The sequence below is a fragment of the Parasteatoda tepidariorum genome, chromosome X2 (genome assembly GCF_043381705.1).
Source record: "Parasteatoda tepidariorum isolate YZ-2023 chromosome X2, CAS_Ptep_4.0, whole genome shotgun sequence".
Taxonomy (NCBI): Eukaryota; Metazoa; Arthropoda; class Arachnida; order Araneae; family Theridiidae; genus Parasteatoda; species Parasteatoda tepidariorum.
Genome location: NC_092215.1, coordinates 46,914,739 through 46,936,557, shown reverse-complemented (window position 1 = coordinate 46,936,557; position 21,819 = coordinate 46,914,739). Strand labels below are relative to the sequence as shown.

Genomic DNA, 21,819 nt, shown 5'->3' with positions numbered 1-21,819 from the left:
CAGGGTGATTCGTTTCTTTTTTGCGGACTGTACATTTACATTGAAAACATCATCCGTAGGGTTGCTAATGGCAAACATTTATAAGGTCACGTGGTAAATGTTTCCATTCATCCCTTGGAAAGCAAACTTTATAAGATGAAGATGGTTGAAAGGAACTAAATTAGACATACGGAAACGTTTGGAGTTTCCTCACGCGATGCTGATTGGTGGAATTTTTGTTTACATTGAGTATTTCTAAAAGGGTCATAAATGGATTCTGCGAAGTATTGAAATCATTTTCATTCGTAAAAAGTCATAAGTCCATATAGGTTTAAACTGTTCAGCTTCTATTTTGAGAAAAACATCGATTATGTGCCGAGTGTTGTGATTGTTATGTGTGCTAATGGTTTTAGGAGTTTTATAGCTAAAAAATCATTTAAGTTCGAACCTTTAGTAACCAGCAGTTTCGAGCGTAAATTACGAAATTTTCGTTTTCATTTCCAGAATAATAATAAATCATTTTGGACATGAATTAAATGTATTATAATAGTAAGAATCTTTTTGAAGTTGCTATTATTTTTCATTTACTCTTTAAAAAATTCGTCGTGTTTAGAACAGGTGTGAATAAAAAATATTGAGATAGGCATGAGTGATGTCCGTGATTTCATGGTCCATATTTTTCTACTAACTTGTAGCAGTTGCATATTGACTCAATGAACTTAGTGGAAAACTGCATTTTAAAAGACAAATTATATTTAAAAGTAAGTAGTAATATATAAATAAAAATATGTATGGAATTATTAAAAACAGAAATATATATATTTTCAAATGTGGGATTTTGGTTCATAATTTGGTAATATATACGTGGAATTGCAAATTGATTGTATTTTATAAATACAGAAGAGTAAAATAATAAAATACAGTTTTGTTATTTTAATTGTTCAACAATTTTATGTAGGAAACTGGATACACTCAATAATTTTTTTTTTCCCTCGCTAACCCCATTTGAAGTTCACTTGTGTTACAGTCATTTTAAATAACAGAAAACATGTATTTCTTTAATGAAAAAAGCCCTCAGATCTATATCAAATGCTATTCTCCATGTAACAGTTTTGTTACTGTTCTGTTGCAAATTTCATAAAAATATAAGACTGTATACACACAAAGATATTTAATGCTTAAGGTGAATATTCATTAAAAAGATACAATAATAAGCACAATGAATTTACTCCCTTATAAAACATATATCCTATTTCACTTCATGATACCTTTTAATTTAACCTATCTTTAATCTTCGTTTTAGAAGATACACAACAATAATCTATGCATTTAATTTTAAAATTGACTTACTCAGCCATTTTAAATCTCCTCACATTTAGGAAATATATTTCCAAATGCATAATGTGGCAAAATCAACATTCTCAGGCTCTAGTAAAAACTAAACATTTCTATCAAAAAATGATTGTCTTGCACCCAGCATACTAAGATTTTTTGCACCATTTAAAAATTAAAACATCCAGGCCTTCAAAGTTAATATGTAAATTTATTACTACTCAAAATAGCTTGACAATCCTGTAACATTAAAAAAACAAAAACAATCAGTGTAGTGAATTCCAAGCAAATTTATTCTTTCAATCAAACTTAAAGTTTGAAAAAAAAAGAAAAAAGGTAGGTGTTTTGTCGAAACCTTTCCTTTCACTCACTCTCCAAATCTTTACATCACATTTATCTGCATGAAAACAAATGCAGCAAAAATCCTATTGACAGTTATCGATGCTGTTGGTGGAAAAAAAAAAAAAAAACTTGAAAAAAAAGTTACAGCACATAATGAATCAGTTTCTTGTTTAGAAAAGCTATGAGGAGTAAATATAGTGGATCTCTCCTCGGTTTTGACATGATTTTTAGCACAGTGACTTTTTATAAAAATCTTCATTCTGTTTTAAGTATTTATAAGTTTCCTTTTAATTAAAATTATTATAACAATCTATGTACATAAACAATAAAGACCAGTACTGTGAGGTTTCTTATCTATCTTTCTGAATAAATTTTTGTGTTGGTATCAGCTCAAAAAATCACCTGATTTTAGTGAGATCCGAGTGAAGGCACAGGAGAAGCTAAAATCATGTTTAAATGTACAGTCATGGTTCATTCTAGGTGGAGATTGCAGAGCTGGGCACTCTGTTTGCCCTTTGAATAAAAAATTATCGCTCCATGTGCTCTATGAATCTGAATATGTGCCCCAACATATTAAAGAGAGAAGGGTATATTTGCACAGATTTTTTGGTAAATTTATGTGGTTTTCTGATCATTTTTCAGCAGAAATAAATCTTGTTTCGGCCATAATTTTTCAACCGTTTTCCTATGGTTTTTCAAATTCTGATATATAACCGGTGCATAACCTTTTTGAGTGAAAGGCCACATACGCAGCAGATTGATCAACCGAGGGCTGTATGCCAAAGTATTTCGACTGACATATTGACAGTAATTGTAGGTAGTAATTGTTATATAAACATCATTGTTTTAGACAATTCTTTTTTCAGTTAACCTTGTAATATGTTGGCATAAAATTAAATACTTCTAATTGTTTAAAATTAGAAACTGCAAAACTGATTACTTAGAAAATAAAACAGAATCTATTTATCAGAATAAATTTATCAGAAAAAAATTCCAATGAAATGAAGAAAAAAAAGGCAGAATTCATGTGTTTTTTATCACATTATATAATACAAAAATAGGATTCAACATTTAGTAAGGAATATACTTCAACTTTAAAACATTTATTTTAAATAAATTATAAGAGGCAGGGGTTGAGAGAAGAAGGAAAAAGAAAGAAAGAAAACTTTATTTTGAGCGAACCATTTTCCTTAATAATTAGAAACTAACAAAATATTTGTTTACAACTCTTTATGATCAATACTTTTTTTTAACATAACACTATTTACAATTAACACACATATATTAACAATTAATTAAAATTTACATTAGTTTATGATACTTATCTTAATTCCATTTTTACAGTTGAAATTTAATGATATACGAATCATTTCCCGGCATATGATCATAAATGATATACAATGGTCTACATAGGCAGAAAATGGTTTAAAAAATTTCTTAATGGTTATTCTACACATTGCAAAATTTTCAAATACAGTAGGGAACCGATTATCCGGAACGATCGGGACCATCGCTATTCCGAATAACTGATTTTTCTGGTTTTCTGAATCGCTACTAAAAGCCGTTTTTTTATTGTTAAATCCAACTAAAAAAAAAAATAATATCTTTGGAAATAATCTTAAAAAGAAGAAAAAATTATGAAGTAAGACACTAATGATTATTTCCAAGCTGATGGTAAGGTAAACATCTTTCAAAAAAGAAAGAAAAATCCTAAAATCTCATGAGGAAAAAAAAAATTAAAAAAAAAAAAAAAAAGTCTGAAAAATTTATTGAATTTCGTTCCGGATTTTTGGTTTTCCGGTTTTCTGATTTCCAGATAACGGGTTCTGTACTGTATTGTGATAGTTTTATCTACTTGATCATGTGATATCTTTTTTGGGCTATTAAATGAAAATCTAATGATTTTGTTTAAAGGCTGCTCCTTAATTTTGAACATGCTAAACTCATTTTGGAAAACAGTCTTTCAACATGAGCTGCTGTTGTGGGCAGCATTAAAATTAGGGCCAAATTGTGGTCTTTCTTTCCAGATTTTTAAATCACATAAATATGAATACTTATGTGTTATTTTTAAATCTCTTGAATACAAATTGCTATGTGTGATTTTTAAATTGCTTGAATAATAAACGCGATGCTAGGTTTTTAATGTGCGGGAATACGAATCAAGATGTCTGATTTTTAAATTGTGAGAATGCTTACAACATATAATTTTTAAAATGCGCGAATATTGACCGTGATATGTGGTTTTTATATCTCGTGAATATGAATCGCGGTGTATGATTTTTAAATTGCGAGAAGAGTACCAGTGTGTGATTTTCTTAGATGACAATTTGTGACTTTAAATCTCATGAATACGAATTGTGATGGATGATTTTTAATTCTCATTAATGTTAATGGATGTGCAAATTTTAGACCCCGTGAATACAAATTACGATGTGTGACTTATAAATTGCGAGAAGAATTGGTGGAAGGAATGAATGTTTTACTTTCTCCTGATGGTCAGAAAAAATCGTTTTTCTGATAAGCTGCCATCAATCAAACTCAAAAGAGAGGCATGCTGATTTCGTTTTCTCTTTGATTTAGGAGGGGGTGGGGAGAATGCATTGCACATGCATTTCAGTGAACAGATGATGAAAGAGAAATGAAAACGAAAAATATATTTATCTACGATTATTTTATGAAGTAGATTGCAGTTTTCTTTTTTTTGATTCTACTACGTTTTAGTTTTTTTTCCTATTCTCTCACACGGTAACTTTCATACCTAATAAATTAATTCTTTTTATTCATTAATTTTATCATTAGGTCTTTTTTTAAAAAAAAATTCCTTTGATCTTATTGATCTTGCCTTGTTCCGGGTTTTAATATTTATGTTAGTGCCTTTTTTAACTATCATTTCAGTTCGATAATTTTCAAGTGTTATTCTTATTTAGATTAATAAGTTTTCCTTTTATTTTATCGTTTCCCCCCTCTGTATAATTAGGTATGAAATATATTTTGTTTTTTAATCGTTGGTTTTGTTTATACGGTGTAACGTCCCATTTCCGGACGTCCCTTTTCCGGAGTGGTCGATTTCCCGGACACTTTTTAACAATCAAAATAAACAAACATTTCTTCAGCTTCCTCTCTCTCTCTCTCAAAAAAAAGAGAGATCTTTTGACAGGTTTTTTCCTTTCTTAGCTTTTAGTGATTTATGCATTGAACTCATAAATCAACCTAAAGGGGAACAGAAGATCTACCAAGACTGTACCGTTAGTGACGCTCCTCCTCTGGAACGAAGGAAAGTAGGGGGGGGGGGAGATAGGGAAAGAAATGCTGTGAAAAAGGGTAAACACAGAAAAATGTTGAAGTGGAGGGGGAATCCCCTTTAGTCACACAAGAAAAAATAAAAACCCAATCAGCATGCCACGCCTTTATGCTTGATTGATAGCCAATGAAGATAAGAATTTGTCACTGCCCCGCCCTTAACTTGAATGACAAGTAAGGAGGAAATAAATTTTCTTCTCCACCTACCCACTTTAATGAATGACGGAAATTTCCCCTTCTTGCTTGAATCGTTGTAGTTCAAAATGGCAGAAAGAGCAATTAATATTTTCGTAACTAGCAATTTTTTCGTTTTCTATATTTATTTTTATAATAGCAATAATTATTTTTTTTTCTAATATTTTGTTTTTCATAGATTAGATACCATTCTAATACTAAAACATTATTGCCCGAAAAATAAAGTTTTTTTATTTTTTGCTTCTTAGATTCAGATCATTTTAAGCGTTGTTTACGTTGAGGGCCTATTATACGGAAAAATCTAATATCCGGACTTCGGGAAGTCCCGCCGATTCTGGATACGCGACTTTCCACTGTATTTGCTAATTTAGGAATTTTAATTATTTTAAACGAACAAATGGGAGAATCTTGTATTTTTTAAACTTGTATTTCTTGTCTGAACTTTCAAATTTTTTTTATTCTTTTAAATGTTATTTTTCTAGTATTTTTTTCTTTTTAAATTAAAGCAAGCTTTTCTTTTTTCTCATACTTAAAGATGTGTTACACTTTTTCCTTGTAATTTGGGTTCGATAAAACATCGATTAATGACACTTTTTGGTCGATCCAGAAAACCAGGAAATTCAGACATCCGGGATAGCGATGGTCCCGAGCATCCCGGATAATTGGTTCTCTACTGTACTATGAAACTGTCGATGGGAGCTTAATTGAACCTAGGGGCTTGTTTGGTATTTTACGATATGTATTTGCTTATGTACTGTATGTTTATCTTCAATTTTTTTTCTTCATATTAATATTCAATATTTTTTTAGCTGTCTATGGTTACTTTCTATATGTTGTGGTATTGGAGCTGCCATGGAAAGTGATGCATTTTCTGAAAGTTCTTTCAGTAACGGAGAGTCTTGTGAAAGTGACGAAAATGGCGAAATATTTGAAACATGCTCCTTCAATGATAGTGTTTTACAATTACCGGAATTTTTCTGTGATGAGGTAGATGTACTTTTTTATAAATATGAATTCTCTTATTATTTATATTATTACATACTTCTTAAATTCTAAATTAATTTTGTTGAGCATTTACTGATTTAAGGTTTTAAAATTAAATAAGTGGCCTCTCAATCATGTGAAATCCTTTAAAAACTAGATGGACTTTCTTGTTCATTGGAGGAGTGCCAAATGGTATTAAGATTCCTATTTAAATTTCTTTAGGGAGCAGTTTTCCACACAGTCATATGGCATTTGCTAAAGTGTTATGTATACCATTGGTTAATTTATATAATTATTATTCATTCATTTTTTCTGTTGAATAGTTCCAATTTAAAGTTGATATGATTTTTCTGCTGAAGCCTGTTCTAGAAAGAGTTGCTGTCAATGTACAGTACACAAAGTAAGAAACAAGAAACCTGTATAACTTTTAATTCAATTCTTCGATTTTCATATTTAAACTACCAAATCAAAGGGGGAAAAATACTTTCTCTGAATAAATATACCTTTTCTTATGATGAATCTAGATTCTATAATGATGACGCCTTTATCTGCAAAATAATGTCCCAAATATTGAGGAGAGCAACAATGTTAATTTTACTTTTCGTGTATTTTACCATATACTTGGAATTGTGAAGGTAAATCAAAGAGCTTTTGCTTTGACTTGTTCTTTGAAAAATAATTTTTCACAAAAAATTATTTGAGTGAATCTTTATTTTTTAAAAAAATTTTTTTTTTTGTATTGCTTTCTTAAAGGTACCTAAATTCATTCATCATATAAAACCATTCGATTATAAATGACAAAATTCAAAATTTGACTGAAAACAGTTGGTTAATGTCTGATCAATAATGCTTTAATACCATAATTTCACAGAGATACGCTGCCCCGGGATATACGCAGCACTCGTCAAATTTGACTGAAAGGGATAAGTTTTTCACCTGAAAGGCCACATCATCGGATATGCCGCACAAAATTCGACTTCGTGATCGATCATGTAGTTAGTGCATATGTTTCAAATAACAAATTTTATACAAAATAAATAATTGGATGTTTAAAAATCATAAAAATAATTATAAAATATACAATAAATTAATATATGTGTTATTACTTAAAATCAGAAATTAAGTATTTCGATAACTTTAGAACTTATTCAAATGTACGCAAAATTGTGCCGTCGTGTACAATTATGCGCAATTCAAATGCATCGCAAATGCATTACGTTAATAAATACCATTTAAAAATACTCAAATTTTATGTAAACCAAATAGTTAAGAACCTAAATATAATTAAAATACAATAAATTGATGAAAATATTCTTACTAGGCACAAAATTCTATCATATAGAACAATTGTGATTGCATCGTGTCCCTTTGTCATAATTTGATTTGAAATACCTAAATATTATATAATCAAATGATTAAACAGCTAAATATCCTTACAATAATCCAAAAAAATATATATATTTATACTAATTAAATATAGTAAAAATGAATCTTGTTTTGCTCAAAATTGTACAATGCAAAACAATCACGAATGCATCCCATTTCTTTTTTTTAATTTTAAATTTCTCAAATTTTAACCTATCAATGGATAAACAGTTAAGAACCTTTAAAATAATTTTAAAAGATAAGTGTAAAAATAAGCAAATAATTTCGTTTTGCGCAAAATTAAAGCATAAAATGATCACAAATGCATTATTTCTTTTACTGTTAATTTATAATATCCCACTTATAAATCAAATGATTAAACAGCTAAAAAATTTTTAAATATATGTTAAATATAGAATAAATAAATCAGTTCATGCATTCCTCTTTTATCCACGAGCTCATCATGTTGCATCATTTTTCTTGAGCATCACTAAATTGCAAAATTGTATATCTCCGAAAGTAAAATTAATAAAGATGACCTTCAGCTGAAAGTAGGGAGAAACTTGACATTCAAGATGGATCATTTAAGCATTTCTTCCCTTCATTCGTTTTAGAGAATGACTTGCATATTTTTCTTTCACTTTTTTTTTCACACCTGCAGCAGAAGAAAGGAGGAGAGGGAATCGTACTTCCTTTGATCCTTGTAAGAGACTTTTTGCAGGGTAATTGTGGGAGGAAAATTTGTCAACAGCTTCTTTGGTTGAAGAGGAGAACATCTGTTGCACTATTGTTACATTCTCACAAACTGTATTTCACCTACATTGTTAATTCTTTAAATTATTATTGATCGTAAATTATAAAAATAGATCGCAACAAAAGATGAAAAGTAATAATGAAAGTTTGGAGAATCAATTCAACAAAATAGAATTTTCTTGCTCAAGTAATAAAAATAAAAAAAAATTAAAATAACACCGGTTAGGCTACCCTTCTAAATACGCCACACACTCCAAAATTTAATGTTTCAATTTCAGTGTTTTCATTACAGAAAAAAAAAATGGGAGCGAATTTCTCACCCTTTCTCAAAAACAGGGTGAGATTTCAAAAAGTTAAGTGAGATTTCTAAAAATTAATAAAACACGCATAGACTTGGAAAAAAATTATTTCTTTAATTATAATACATTTTTAACATCTTCTAATTGAATATTTTTGCTGCATCATCATATGGAAAATGTTCTATATCTACTTTTTCAACAGCTATTATATTTATTTGGATGAAAAATATCCGTATTTGTTTCGTTTTGACCGTTTCTACTGACATTTGTTTCATTTTCATTTTTCCGCTACGGAGTAGAAGATGTCGCCTGAACAAGGTATTTGTTCATCTTACATTCATGCACAAAAAATGTAAACGTCTTACATGAAGAAACCTTACCTACGGTGAACACGTGGTTGCAGAGAAATGTGCTCTGAATGGGGTTCCATGGTTCGGTGAGGGGGGGTGTTCTGCTGTTCGCGCCGGTTCTGAACAATACTGGTAAATAGGAAAGCTAGATAACAAGGACCAATGTTCAAAATAATGAAAGGTCAAGGAAGAACAGATGAAACGGATTTTATTCTAAATGGCAAAAGACGAAATTTTTTCCAAAACTCGCGCATTTTGAAATTGATTAATAGAGTGTGCGAACTTCTCGCGTTTATCATTTTGTTATTGCGAGAAAGGAAGAAAATATGCTAGATTCTCGCGTTCTCGCTCTGTAGTGAAAACACTGAATGTATAAATGCTGTGGGGTATATCTCCTCGAAATTACGATATTTAAATTTTTCAAATAAAAAACAGAACAATTGAACTAGTGATTGAGTTTTTACATTGCAACATTCTATCTTAATGTTTTGAGGGGTTGACTTTAGATAATAAGTAATATGTATTGCATTTTTCTTTTTAGTTTATATACGTGAGCAGGTAAATATATTTCCCCCCTTGGATTCAGATATCCAGTCATCCAAATATGAGGGTTGTAGCAGTTTGGAAGAGAGGATTAAAAAAGCAGTTGAAAATTAAAACTTATCAATATTAGTCTTATTTTTTGCATATTTTGTCATATCTCTTAAAATATTTAACCCAATCAAATTAAATAATTTTTGTGCTTAATATGAAACTTATATACTAAAAATTTTAAATTATTCTGTGTTATTTCATTTCATTTAATAATTGTAAGTATAGAAATTTTTATATTTATTGTTACATCATTTCCATTGATAAATTCCAACATTTTAAGAAAATAAGGTGAATAAAGCTAAAAACAACATGAATAGTTTTCAAAAAATGAAAGAAATATGACTTTTTTAAAGTTTGATTAACTCAATCAGAAATTATTTGTCCTTTTTTTTTTTAATATGTGTATATAAATAATCAAACTATTAGATTTTGTCTTTTAATATTGCATGGTGAATATGAGTGAAAATTTGTATCTGTATGTTGAGTAAAAATTGTTTGTTGATTTGAAAATTTCTCAATTATTAAATAAAATAATAAAAAATTATTAAAATTTATTTATACTGTAAATTAAATTACTATTTAAATTTATTTTTACTATGAATTATTTTTTGACATATGAGTTTCATACTTTTTTTTGTAAAAATCGTTTGATTCGCTTAAATAGTTCTCTTGATTTGCTTAAATAGATCTGAAAAAACACAAAAAGTAAAATTAACCTTATAATAGGCTGGGTTTTATGACTGCTCTCCTGACTAAACTTTTGAGCTTATATTTTCCAGAGTGTGGCTATTACCCGCATTTTAAAGGTGAATGATCTAATTTCACATTTTAAATTACAGTAGAGAACCATTTATCCCGTATCCAGATAACCGGGACAAATTTTGCTCGATTTTCCCGCCATTTTAAACTAGAACGAAAAAAGTGGAAATTGGACTCATCCTTGAAGTTGAGTAGAGGAAAATGTAAGGAAGGGGAAAAGTTTTTTCCCCGTTTACCCAGAGAAACGTCATTTCCTCCGTGACCTTGAAGGCAGGGAAGGGAGGAATGTTTTATTTTTTCCTCTAGGCCGTCAATCAAACTCAAGGGTGTGGCATGCTGATTTCGTTTTCTGCTTGATTTACGAGGGGGGTGGGGAAAATGCATTGCAAGCATATCAGTGAACAGAAAAAGAAAAGAGAAAAATATATTTATTTGACATCGACTAATAAAAATAAAATCTTTATCTTTTGAATAAATTCTCATTCTTTGGAAGTGCGGTATCAATTGCAAGTTTTTCTTGGTGTGGAATCACATCTGCTGTAATTAAAAATCTTGTTTTTATCAACAAAAAAAAAATAAAATAAAAGGAGAATTGTTTATTAATTTAAACATAGGATTATTTTATGAAGCAGATTACAGTTTTGTTTTTCTGATTCCACTACGTTTGATTTTTTTTCTTTTCCCGAAAAATTTCTCACTCAATAAATTAATTATTTTCATTCATAAATTTTATCATTAGGTTTTTTTTTTATTTATTTATTTTTTTTTTAGAATTCCGTTGATCTTGCCTTGTTCCGGGTTTTAATATTTATGCTAGTGCCTTTTTTAACTATCGTTTCGGTTCGATAATTTTCAAGTGTTTTTATTTAGATTAATAAGTTTTCCTTTTATTTCATTGTTTCTCCCCGTATAATTGGGTATGAAATATATTGCGTTATTTAATCATTGGTTTTGTTTATATTATTTAATTTAGGAATTTTAATTATTTTTAAAAAATAAATATGAGAATTTTGTATTTTTTAAACTTGATTTTCTTGTCTGAACTTGCAAATTTTTTTATTCTTTTAAATGTTATATTTCTACCATTTTTTTTTCTTTTTAAAGTTAGGAGTACCTTTCTTTTTTCACTTACTTTATGCATTGCACTTTTTCCTTGTACTTCGGGTTCGATAAAACATCGATTAATGACACTTTTTGGTCGATCCAGAATACCGGGAAATTCAGATATCCGGGATAGTGATGGTCCCGAGCATCCCGGATAATTGGTTCTCTACTGTATTTATTTAAATGATTCAGCAGATTTGGTGAAGAATGTAAAAAACAATATTTATGTTAAAAGGTTAAATTTTTTTTATTACTCTCTTGACTAATCTCTAAAAACTATATTTTCCAAGTTACAGTAGTAAGTGAAAATTAAAAAGGTTTAAAAAAAAAAAGTTTTTTAAAAAAAAAGGTTTATATGTGTTCTGCAAAAGTGTTTTTTTTTTGTGTCTAATTTTGTATCTTAAATTATTGTATATATATTTTAATTGATAAGTATATATACTTATATATGTAATTATTTACCATGCTTATGGCAGGAGTCATTTCAAATCTTAAAAAGAGCACACATGACAAAAAAGAGAATTGTATTTAATGAAAATTTTCATAGCTTTTGAATATTTCTAATTAGACAAAGCTCTTAATTTTTCATTAAAAAAATCTTATTTACAAAGAGAAATAGTTTAATTTAAAAATAATTCCTTAGTTAAATTTGCACATTCTTTATACCGGTTTTAAAATGAGTGTGATTCTCAAATTTTAAAAATGTTGCATATAATGACATTTTAAAAATATTTAGATTGTAAAAACAATTTAGAAATGGCTTAATTAACAATAAGTAGCTGTAATAAATGCCAAAAAGTGATTAGAAATTGATGTAGGTGAAGTTGTTGCAAATTGAACGTGTAGAAAAGTGTTTACTAAAACACAAAATTTGCTTGCCATATAAAATTGTATAAGAAATATCAGAATTGAAAAAATGTCCTGCAGAAATAATTGAGAAATGATGAATAGATGCCGAAGAAACAATCCTTAAACAATGGGGGTTTAAGATTAAATCATTACGAATTTAGCAGGTCAAAAAGTGACTTTTTAAAATTAAAATACGCGCATGTCGTAATCATCGTTTTATTGGTCATTGAATTAGAAAAAACAAGTAGAAATAGTTAAAAAAGATTTAGATTTACGGGGGAATTGTCGCATATCAAACACATGAAAAATCGATTACTCTAATTCAAAATTCGCTTGTCATAATTGCTATTAAAAATATTAGAGATATAAAAATTAACTATAAGTAAGAACTGAAAAATTGTCATTCAACGACATGAAGTTACGCTGGAGTCATTACGAATTGAACACTTCAAAAAGTGATAAGCCTATTTCGAATGTCATAATACATCATATTAAATTTATTGGTATTTAAAAAACCACATGAAAGGAGCTGAAAAAAAATGATAAATAACTTCCAAAAAAACCCCTCTCAAACTACAAGAAGTTTTGATGGAATCATCATGAATCAAATGTTTAAAAAAAGTGATAGCTTAAATTCAAAACTCGCATGTCATAATAGCATATTAAATATATCAGAATTTGAAAAACCGTAGAGAAAAATTATGTGGATTTGGAAAAAAATAGACCCAAATAAACAGTTTTCTTCCTTTAAATATAGTATATATATATTGGGACGTGTGATAAGTTTAAAGGCCATGCTGGGCAAAAATTTATCATTCAAAAAGCAAACGGGTGACCTGTTCTGTAAATCCTGCCTGGAATGAACCCTGCTTATGGCCAACCTTTTGAACCATTAAGAGAACATGTTGGCATGTGAAAATCTGGTTATTTGCTTATAATTTATTCAGATATTTGATTTTTTATTTTACATTGTGCACGCCAATTTTATGGGGGAGAATATAATCACTCAATTGCTTAATGTATTTGTGCTTTTATAACTTTCATCATACTTTTTTCATTATGTTTATTGTTTAAATGTTTCTCCTACCTAATTGCATGAGCTTTGAAATTTGATGTGATCAATAAGAGTTATTTCAAGTTTATTTTCAATTGGCTGAAACATTGACTTTAAGGAGTGTTGCTCTTATTCTGGAAGAAATTTAAGTAAAATATTTTAGGTCTTACTAAATTTAAATCTGTGTTATTTATATAGGAAGATGTTTTCAGAGAAGTTATTACTTCAACCACATGGAAGTCTCTTATTAATAGAAAAAATGCTGAAAGGTTAAAAGTAAGTTTCAAGTTTGAATTATATTTCATTTTTTAGAAATATAATAGTTTTTTTGTCCATAATTTATTTCATTTTGTTTTATTTTCTGAGGCTAATTGCAGCTCTACTTTCTTATTAAGTATTAGTTTGAAAATTGTTAGTAAAATTTTTTTCAAAATAATTTTATTTCTTGCACTGCACTGCCTCAATTACTTCATAACCAAAGTTCCGTTAGTAATTAACAAAGACATTTCTAAAAGTCTCAAATTTAGAGATAATGGTTGTGTTTCTTTCAATATGACGAGAGTATTTATCAAGCCCTTTAACTCTTCCAAGAAAAAATAGTTTTTTTCTTACCTATTTCAGTTACTGCAAAAGTAATTTTTACTCATTTTATAATTTCATTAAGTAGTATACTGTAACTTTTTTTTTTAGGTAGAAGTGCTGTATCTAATATTGTTATTGCTTTTTTTATGTCATTAAATATTATTAACAATTTGATTATAGAATCCAAATAAATCTAATTAGTAATTTCCCAAATGCGCAATATATTTTAATCTGTCTTATTTTTATTTTTAAAGTGCGACTATCATTTATTTTTAAAGTGACAGGTTGCTCGTAACAGATTTGTTATTTTTCTCAAGTTATGGGTTACATTGTTATTATTTTTTTCAACTGATTTTATTCCATCCCTTCTCTACACTATTCATTAAAAAAAAAAAAAGCGAATCACAGATGTTGTAGAACGTTGATTAATGTTTGCTTTATTTTGGGATTTTTAAAAGCTGCGTTTAAAAAATACTGAACAATTTGTTTGCATGTTAGTGGCGCAGCACAGTATAAAAATGTATATTAAATAAGTTTATATATAGTTAGTTCATGATGTGAAAATGATTTCAAAATATTGGGAAACCTCTTATTTCGTCTCTTAAATGATTATACTGTGTGAAGAAGAGGGTTACCCTCTCTTCTTCACACAGCTTTTTCAGCACACAGCACAGGATAGACTTAAATGTTTTCTATCTTGGCAAATGTTTCCCTACACTTAAACACTATTTAATTTTTAAGTTAACTGTGTTTTTCTATTTTAAATAATCACTCATCGTCAAATAATTGTTTAATCTTTTGAATATTCAATTTCTTTGTGTTGAGTTTCTGTGTCTGAAGGTTTCCTATTACTCTTTTCATTCCCATTGAATAACATAGGTAGAATCAAATGTTTGAAGCAAAAAAGCTTTGAGCTGAAAGTTCTGAAAAAGCTGGAATCTATGATAATAGAGTTGAAGTCTTTTTCATCTTTATTTTCTAAGGGGATTAAAACTGATCTTAAAAAGGCACTTATTAATACAAAATAATAAAAAACGATTAATGGCAAATGATTTTTCTTTATGGGATCTTCAAGTTTTAAATCATCCTATCATAAAAAACTTGAAACTGTTTCTGAAGTTTGATTTTTATCATTTTGGTTATCATGGACACTTTTACCTTGCTTTTCTATCAACTGATTTAAATTTTCGAGACTATTAACTTTGAGTTTCACTTTTTTGAAATTAAGTTTTTGTCATTTCAGCAACTACTTCCAACTTTTCCAGAAAATGATGACTTTGAGAAACAAGAGACTTTAAGGTAACTATATTGTTCCATTCAGAAATTATTTAATGGATTAATAAGTTTTAAGTATCCAGTAATTCTTAAAGGTGCAAGTTAATATTTACACCAAGTTCTTAAGATTTACTTATTCAGGTAAAATGTAAAAATTATTAGTTTGAAATGAGGCTTATAGAAACATTTAAAATCATGGAACTAATTTGGGACACATTAAAATTACTGAGTTTGTATTATTATTATCTATTATTACATAATCAGTCTATATACTTATTAGTAGAATTTACCAAGACACTCTGTAATACAACCATCAAAAAATCAAATTTGTATGCAATTTCAACGCAGTCACTCAAAGACTATTGTAATAGTTGAGCTTAATCTAACATGTATAAAGTACAATTTGAAAATATAAGGTTGTAAAAATTAGATACAAAAAAGTATGTTAAAAATTTGTCGCTGTAGATATGAATTCATGAAAACAATAAAATAAAAAAAATCTATAATGGTTTATAATATGACGATTCTAATAGAAAAACTTTTTAAGCCTAAATCTGCATTTAGATCTTAGTAACGGACCTTATATGAAAGGACGTCACACTCCTAGTTCTAACAAATATTTGGCCACTATTCGGTATTCTGCCCTTTTTGCCAGATATTCAGCTGGTCAAATATTTAGTAAAGTATTTTTCGATGAAGTTTTTTCTTCTTCTTTTTTTTCCTTCTAAATTTCAATAGATTTAATAAAGAATTATCCAAATTAATATTTTTTTCTAAACATTATTAGAAATAGATTTTACTCATATTTGCTAAGTTCTAAAACTTGGAGACTGCTTGCAAATTTATGTCCTGTAGACAAATGAAAAAGCAACATTTAAAGAATTGAAACTAGATTAATTCATACTGTACCACAAGTTTTGTATTGCTGATTTTTTTAATTATATTCAGGCAAGTCAATTACATCATTTTTTCAATACTTTGCATTTTTTTTCTTTTCTCGTTTTTCTGATTTTATCATAACACAGCATTTCTGAAAAACTTTATTCTTTTATTGTCCCAATTATATTTTAAGAACTAAAGACAATTTTTTTCTTATGCTTTTTTTACTGACTTTTTTTATTGGCGTTTCTATAATGATCAGGCAATTAAGAGGGTTCCTATACATATATGTATGCTAGTTTTATATAGCTGTATAGTCAGATTTTTTATTTATCTTAAATGTGTGTAATAGATAAGTATTTTGTTTTTTTTTCCTTTACCCCATACCAGTTTCCTATCTTGGTTTTGATTAACTTTAAATAATGACTGAACTTCTTTTAATTATTACAAAATTAAAATTTTAACTAATTAAATTTTTTTGCTAAAAAAAGGAAGACAAATTTGGTTTAAATGGTGTAGCTTTATTAATAAATTTCTTTTAATTTATATAAGATTTGAAATTTATTTTTATATGTCTAAAAATGAAATTTATTTTTACATGTTTTAGTTTTATCACTTATATTAACTTTGCAAATGTATTATAAATGAACTAAACTTATTTAAGGCTTAGTTTTAACAAATTTAATGAATTTTAAATATACTCTTTGTGCTCATTTAGGATTTTCATTTAATCCAGTTTATCCCATTCCATTGGAAAAAGTTATTTCCTCTTGGAAAATGTGAAACCGAAAACATCAAAGATGTCTACTTCATTAAATTACAGAATATAAACATTTTTGCTTTACCTTTTTAATGCAATAATGTGGCTCCTTTACTAAGTATTTAAAGTATTTTGAAATATTTCTTTTGGAAATGATATATTTCAAGTTTAAAGTTCGTTTTTGAAAACTAAAGATCATTATATTATTCTCAGAATTATGAGCAAGACAATTCGTGGTTATATGCTTTAAAAATAACAGTAAATTATTTTTAAAAAAACCTGATTTTGGGTATTTATCAGAGACTGGTAAATACCTGGATAAATATCCATTTATAAATACCCTACCCACATTTATAAGTATAGGGATAGATACCAACAGAAATGATGTCGCATCTATGAAGTTACATCACAACAACTGGTGTCTCAGCTGTGCAATTTAATATTCTGATTTTATTTATTTCTGAAGTGGTTGATTCAGTATAACTTTTTCTACATAATCAGAAAAAATATGAGTATGTATATATTCAGATTTTTTATTTATATATCCTTGTTTAATTATTGGTAGGTTTAGGCATAAGGCACATATAAATATCAACTTTACAATAGATAAATATCTGTCCTGAATAAGCCTGTACAGTAAGAAGAGTATACTAAATTAATTGCTACTAATGATTGGGTGAATAATGCTGAATGGTATATATAAGTAAATATTTGTTCTAGATGCTATTTTATATGATGAGGAAAAAAATATTTTGACTCAAAAGAAAAGCCTTTCTTTCATTTCTTAGTTCTTTATACTTAGCAGCTATGGTGCTGCTTTTAAATTTGTTTAATATTTTATTTATTTTAATAATATATACATTTGTTAAATATAAATGTTTTGATTTTTAGGAAGCTTTTCAATGGAGACAATTTCAGATTTGGAAGTCCTTTCAAATTATTTTTTCAGAAACTAAGAGGTATGATACACATAAAAAGGTATTTAAATAAATATATATAGGCATGCCTTACGAATCATGACTATTATAGTAAAGAAATTCTGTTTGTTTAAAAGTATTCATCAGCATGCATTTATAGTTTAATTACTTAAGTAATTAAAGTAATTACGTAAGTATAAGTAAAGCATATATCCTTAAGGATATATGTTTTTCTTCATTTGGATGTAAGTGCATAAATTTAAAGGTATGAAAGCTGTGTTTTAGATATTTTTTCTTAATTTACGTAAATTGATAATTTTTTATACGTCCTATTAAAATATTTACCTCTTTCTTAAACAAATTATTTATTTTATTTTCAAATTTTTTACATAAAATTATCGAACTATTAAGCCTCATTCATCAAGCTTGAGGAGATACTTTAAAATATTCTGTATTTTAAAAAGCATAATTCAAAAGCAATATCACATTACAGAACAGCTTTGAGCTATAGCTTGAGTATTCATAGTCAAAGCCTCATTTTTTTTAGATTGTGTGTGACTACCCTTTTCTAATTTTTGGGGTAAAACTTTATGTCCTTGCTAAAAGATTTTTTTTGATAAGAAAGCTACTTTTTTATGTCTTTGATTTTAATTTAATGAATGCTTATTTCTAATGACCTAACATGACTTGACTCTTGAACTGATCCAATCAAAAGTTGTGAGTAAAAATTTATTCAGGATCTTTTGTTTTTCTATCCTGTTTATATATTGGCAGGTTTATGTAATAAAAGATGTAAAAATATTAGTGTGCACCTACAATGGTTGTAAATTGATAAAAAAGAGCAACTAAATTAATCAATGTCATATGCACAGCTTCTTGCATGGTACAAAATCAAACCCTTCTTGGACAGGTTAATTACTGGGGAGGAAAAGTGGATTACCTATGAAAACATATGAGGAAAAACGCGTAATGTGAGCCTGGATAATCGGCCCCCTCCGAAGAAAAATAAAACATCTAAAATATAGCTATTTTTTTAAATTTAATATTAAAGTAGGAATATAATTCAGCTGTATTGATTCATTTGTTTTTTCAGCTCAAAATATTAATGTAAAAACTTGGAAAACATATGAAATGTTATCTTCTTTTTTTTCAATAAGTCATTACAAAGCAAAGACAATAGAGATTTAATGTACTGTATTATAAAATTTATAATTTAGTTTCATCGATTTTTCACAGAATTGACTGAAAAAATTTATAGCTGTTTGTCTTTTTGCCTTTAGATGGATTTTTATCTTCTGAAGTTGTGGAGATTACTAATGCATTAAAAGAAGCAAATTATAGAGAATATAGAAGTCAGCAAAAGCAGTATTCTTATAAGTTACTTCATGATGTATTACTTTCCCGGCAGGTTAGTTCTTTCAAGTAACTACAAAATTTTTGCAAAATGTAGTATTTTTCTTTAGCATTTCAAAGGAAACATATAATTTTGCAAACAAACTGTACATTACAAGATTTTAGTCTAATATACTGGATAAAAAGATCAGAACGCTGATACCCTACTTCTAGCATTATTTTCAGCAGATAAAACAAAACAAGCAGTATACTGTTTTATTGAGGTCATCAAACTCCTCTTGCCAAATTGAAGGAAAATTCCTATGTTTGAGTGCCTTAACCTGAAATAAAAGCTTTAATTTTTACCACACACACACACACACATATGTATGTATATAGTATTGCTGAAAAATTAGTTGTATTTAAAAACATTGAAATATTTTAATTATTTTACAAATTACTATAAAGAAAAATTTTTTTTTGAAAAAATATTGCTAAGCTGGCAAAATTTTTACCTAGATGAAATTTACAATTTTGCATATTTTTATGGTTCAAAACTAAGCAATGAGGAAGTCACTTTTAATATATTAAAAAGAGTTACAAGTGCAAAATTTGATTTTCTACACACTGAATTTTCACTTCATTTTTGTAATCAGCGTATAACTGTAAAATCCCATGACCAGAATTGTCAGGACTTCAGAAAGTCTGGAAAATGGATTTTTCCAGATAATAGGCCTTTAAGGTAAACAAGCATCAAAACATACGCTATTCAATAAAATAAAAAATGACAAATAGACAACTCTATAAGTCAATTTCATACAACGTTTTCTTATAACTTGAATGACCTTTAATTAACTAAAGAATGCATATTGTGTGAAGAAATAGAATTGCAGATAATCTGTTAAAAATCACATTAGCAAACCAGCCTCGAATTCCAAAAGTTAATACAAAGCTGACTAATTGATTTAAGCTGACTAATATAATGTAAACAAGGGACAGAATCCAGTAGATTTTTTTAATGAGAGCATTTGAAACCTGAAGGGAAACAAAACATGTCTGTTCTTTTTAAACACCATTAACATTCAGCTTCATTATTATTTATAGTTCATCTTTTTACCAAAGATTTTTTTTAAACTGCTTTTCTCCATACATGGGAACGTTAATTTTAAAAAGTAATGAGTAAAAGTACAAGTACTTATGGTAAAAGTAACAAGTAAATAGTAAAAAGTTTTGATCTAAAAAAGTGACAGGTAATAAGTACAAGCAACAATTTTAAATTGCATTTCAAGGAAATCGAAATTTTAAAATAACGTTAAATTTCATTAAACAAGTGTAAGAAAAGATATAACTTTAAAATATATTAAATTTTTATTAAAACGTGTAAAACTTTAAAATGTATGAAAATTTTACAAACTTCATTGAAATAATAAATGCTGAAAATATCCAGAAGTCAAAATTCCCTGTTCGTATATAAAATTATTATTCTTTATACTGTCAAATGTTTAGAAATTTTGTTTTCATTATCAGAATTTCTTGTAATAAAATAATTGTAGAAGTAATTTGATAAATCTTGCAATATTTGCTTAAACAAGTAAACAAATTTAAAAAAATTTATTCGTATACACAGGTAACTTAAACCATTAAATTAAAAATCATAATTAGTTTTTAATCATAATTAGTATGTAATTTTACAATTCTAAATAATGAAGATTTTTTTATTTGATAAATAGAACTTTAAAAAATACTGTTTTTTGTTGTCTTAAATTGTCAAATACTATTTTAATAAATCTACTATTTTAACAACAATTTTAATAAATCTGTTCAAATCTATTAAACCAAAGGTTTTTAGTACGAAGTTCAGTTTTTTCATATTATTTCAACTTAAAAGTAAAAAAAATTATAGTACTTTAAACTAAATATAGTATATGGAATTGAAAAAAAAAATTGGTTTTACTGTTTTAATATTTTATGAAACAAATCTTTAAATTGTTTACAGCATTAAGAAAAAAAAATTTTTAATGAATAAATTTTTACCAATTATCATCACAAAAAAAATGAAAACTAATTAACAAATAAACAAATTCCCATTTAAAATTTAAAAAAATTAACATTTAAAAATTAGAAATGTAATTTTTTAGGTTTTAAGGAAGGAGGGCAACGAATGTTTTTTTGATCCCTCCGTTGATGCTATACCATGGTAGTAACAAATTTTAGCATATCTGATGAATGTAAACAATTTGAGTATAATTCAATGCATTTATTTAAATATTTAGAAAATAATTATCGAGTCATTGTTGCTTTTCAGGATCAGATAAAAAATTAAAATCCTTTTTTTATTTTCAAAATGTAAATATAGGAACATCTTTAAATGCACATCTTTCATCTGTTTTTATTTTTCAGAACAGAAGGGGGAGTATTCAATCTTAAATTGTTGGTTTAAATTAGTTGTCAAGCGAGGCAGAGGCGTCACCTTTTTTTAAGTAATTATTGGAGGACACCAAATGACCTTTGAACCTTCAGTTCAGATTTCTCATTGAAATTGCTATTTTTTCCAGCCAGTTAAGGGGTTTCATATTCCCTTCTCCCAGTTACACGGTTGTTTTTAAAAGGCTTTGTAATAAGGAGATGAAGAAGTTTGGTGGCCTTGACTTGTAGCATAGGGTGTTCGAAGAGAAAATAGAGATTTGTCTTGAGATTTTTTTTGAAAGAGAAAATTTTAAAAAAAAAATCAAAAAAGTATTGATTTTTTCAAAATTTTCGTTATAAATATTTGTACCTTTTCCCCAAAAAATGACGAAAAAACAAGTAAAAGTAT

The 21,819-nt window shown here is 27.6% G+C and overlaps 1 protein-coding gene across 2 annotated transcripts in view; it reads left to right on the top strand.

The window, feature by feature from the left end:
• Positions 1-116: 116 nt before the first annotated feature.
• The window catches only part of LOC107438122 (nuclear factor related to kappa-B-binding protein), a 90,212-nt gene continuing 68,509 nt past the window's right edge, over positions 117-21,819 (top strand). The window contains exons 1-6 of one of the 2 annotated variants that reach the window (XM_043041956.2): positions 117-740; positions 5,958-6,135; positions 13,458-13,535; positions 15,085-15,140; positions 17,647-17,714; positions 18,953-19,080. In XM_043041956.2, coding sequence (XP_042897890.1) covers positions 6,001-6,135; positions 13,458-13,535; positions 15,085-15,140; positions 17,647-17,714; positions 18,953-19,080 — 465 coding nt within the window. In that variant the 5' untranslated portion in view covers positions 117-740; positions 5,958-6,000. The remainder of the gene's footprint in view (positions 741-5,957; positions 6,136-13,457; positions 13,536-15,084; positions 15,141-17,646; positions 17,715-18,952; positions 19,081-21,819) is intronic. The other variant, XM_071188124.1, reaches the window with a different exon arrangement.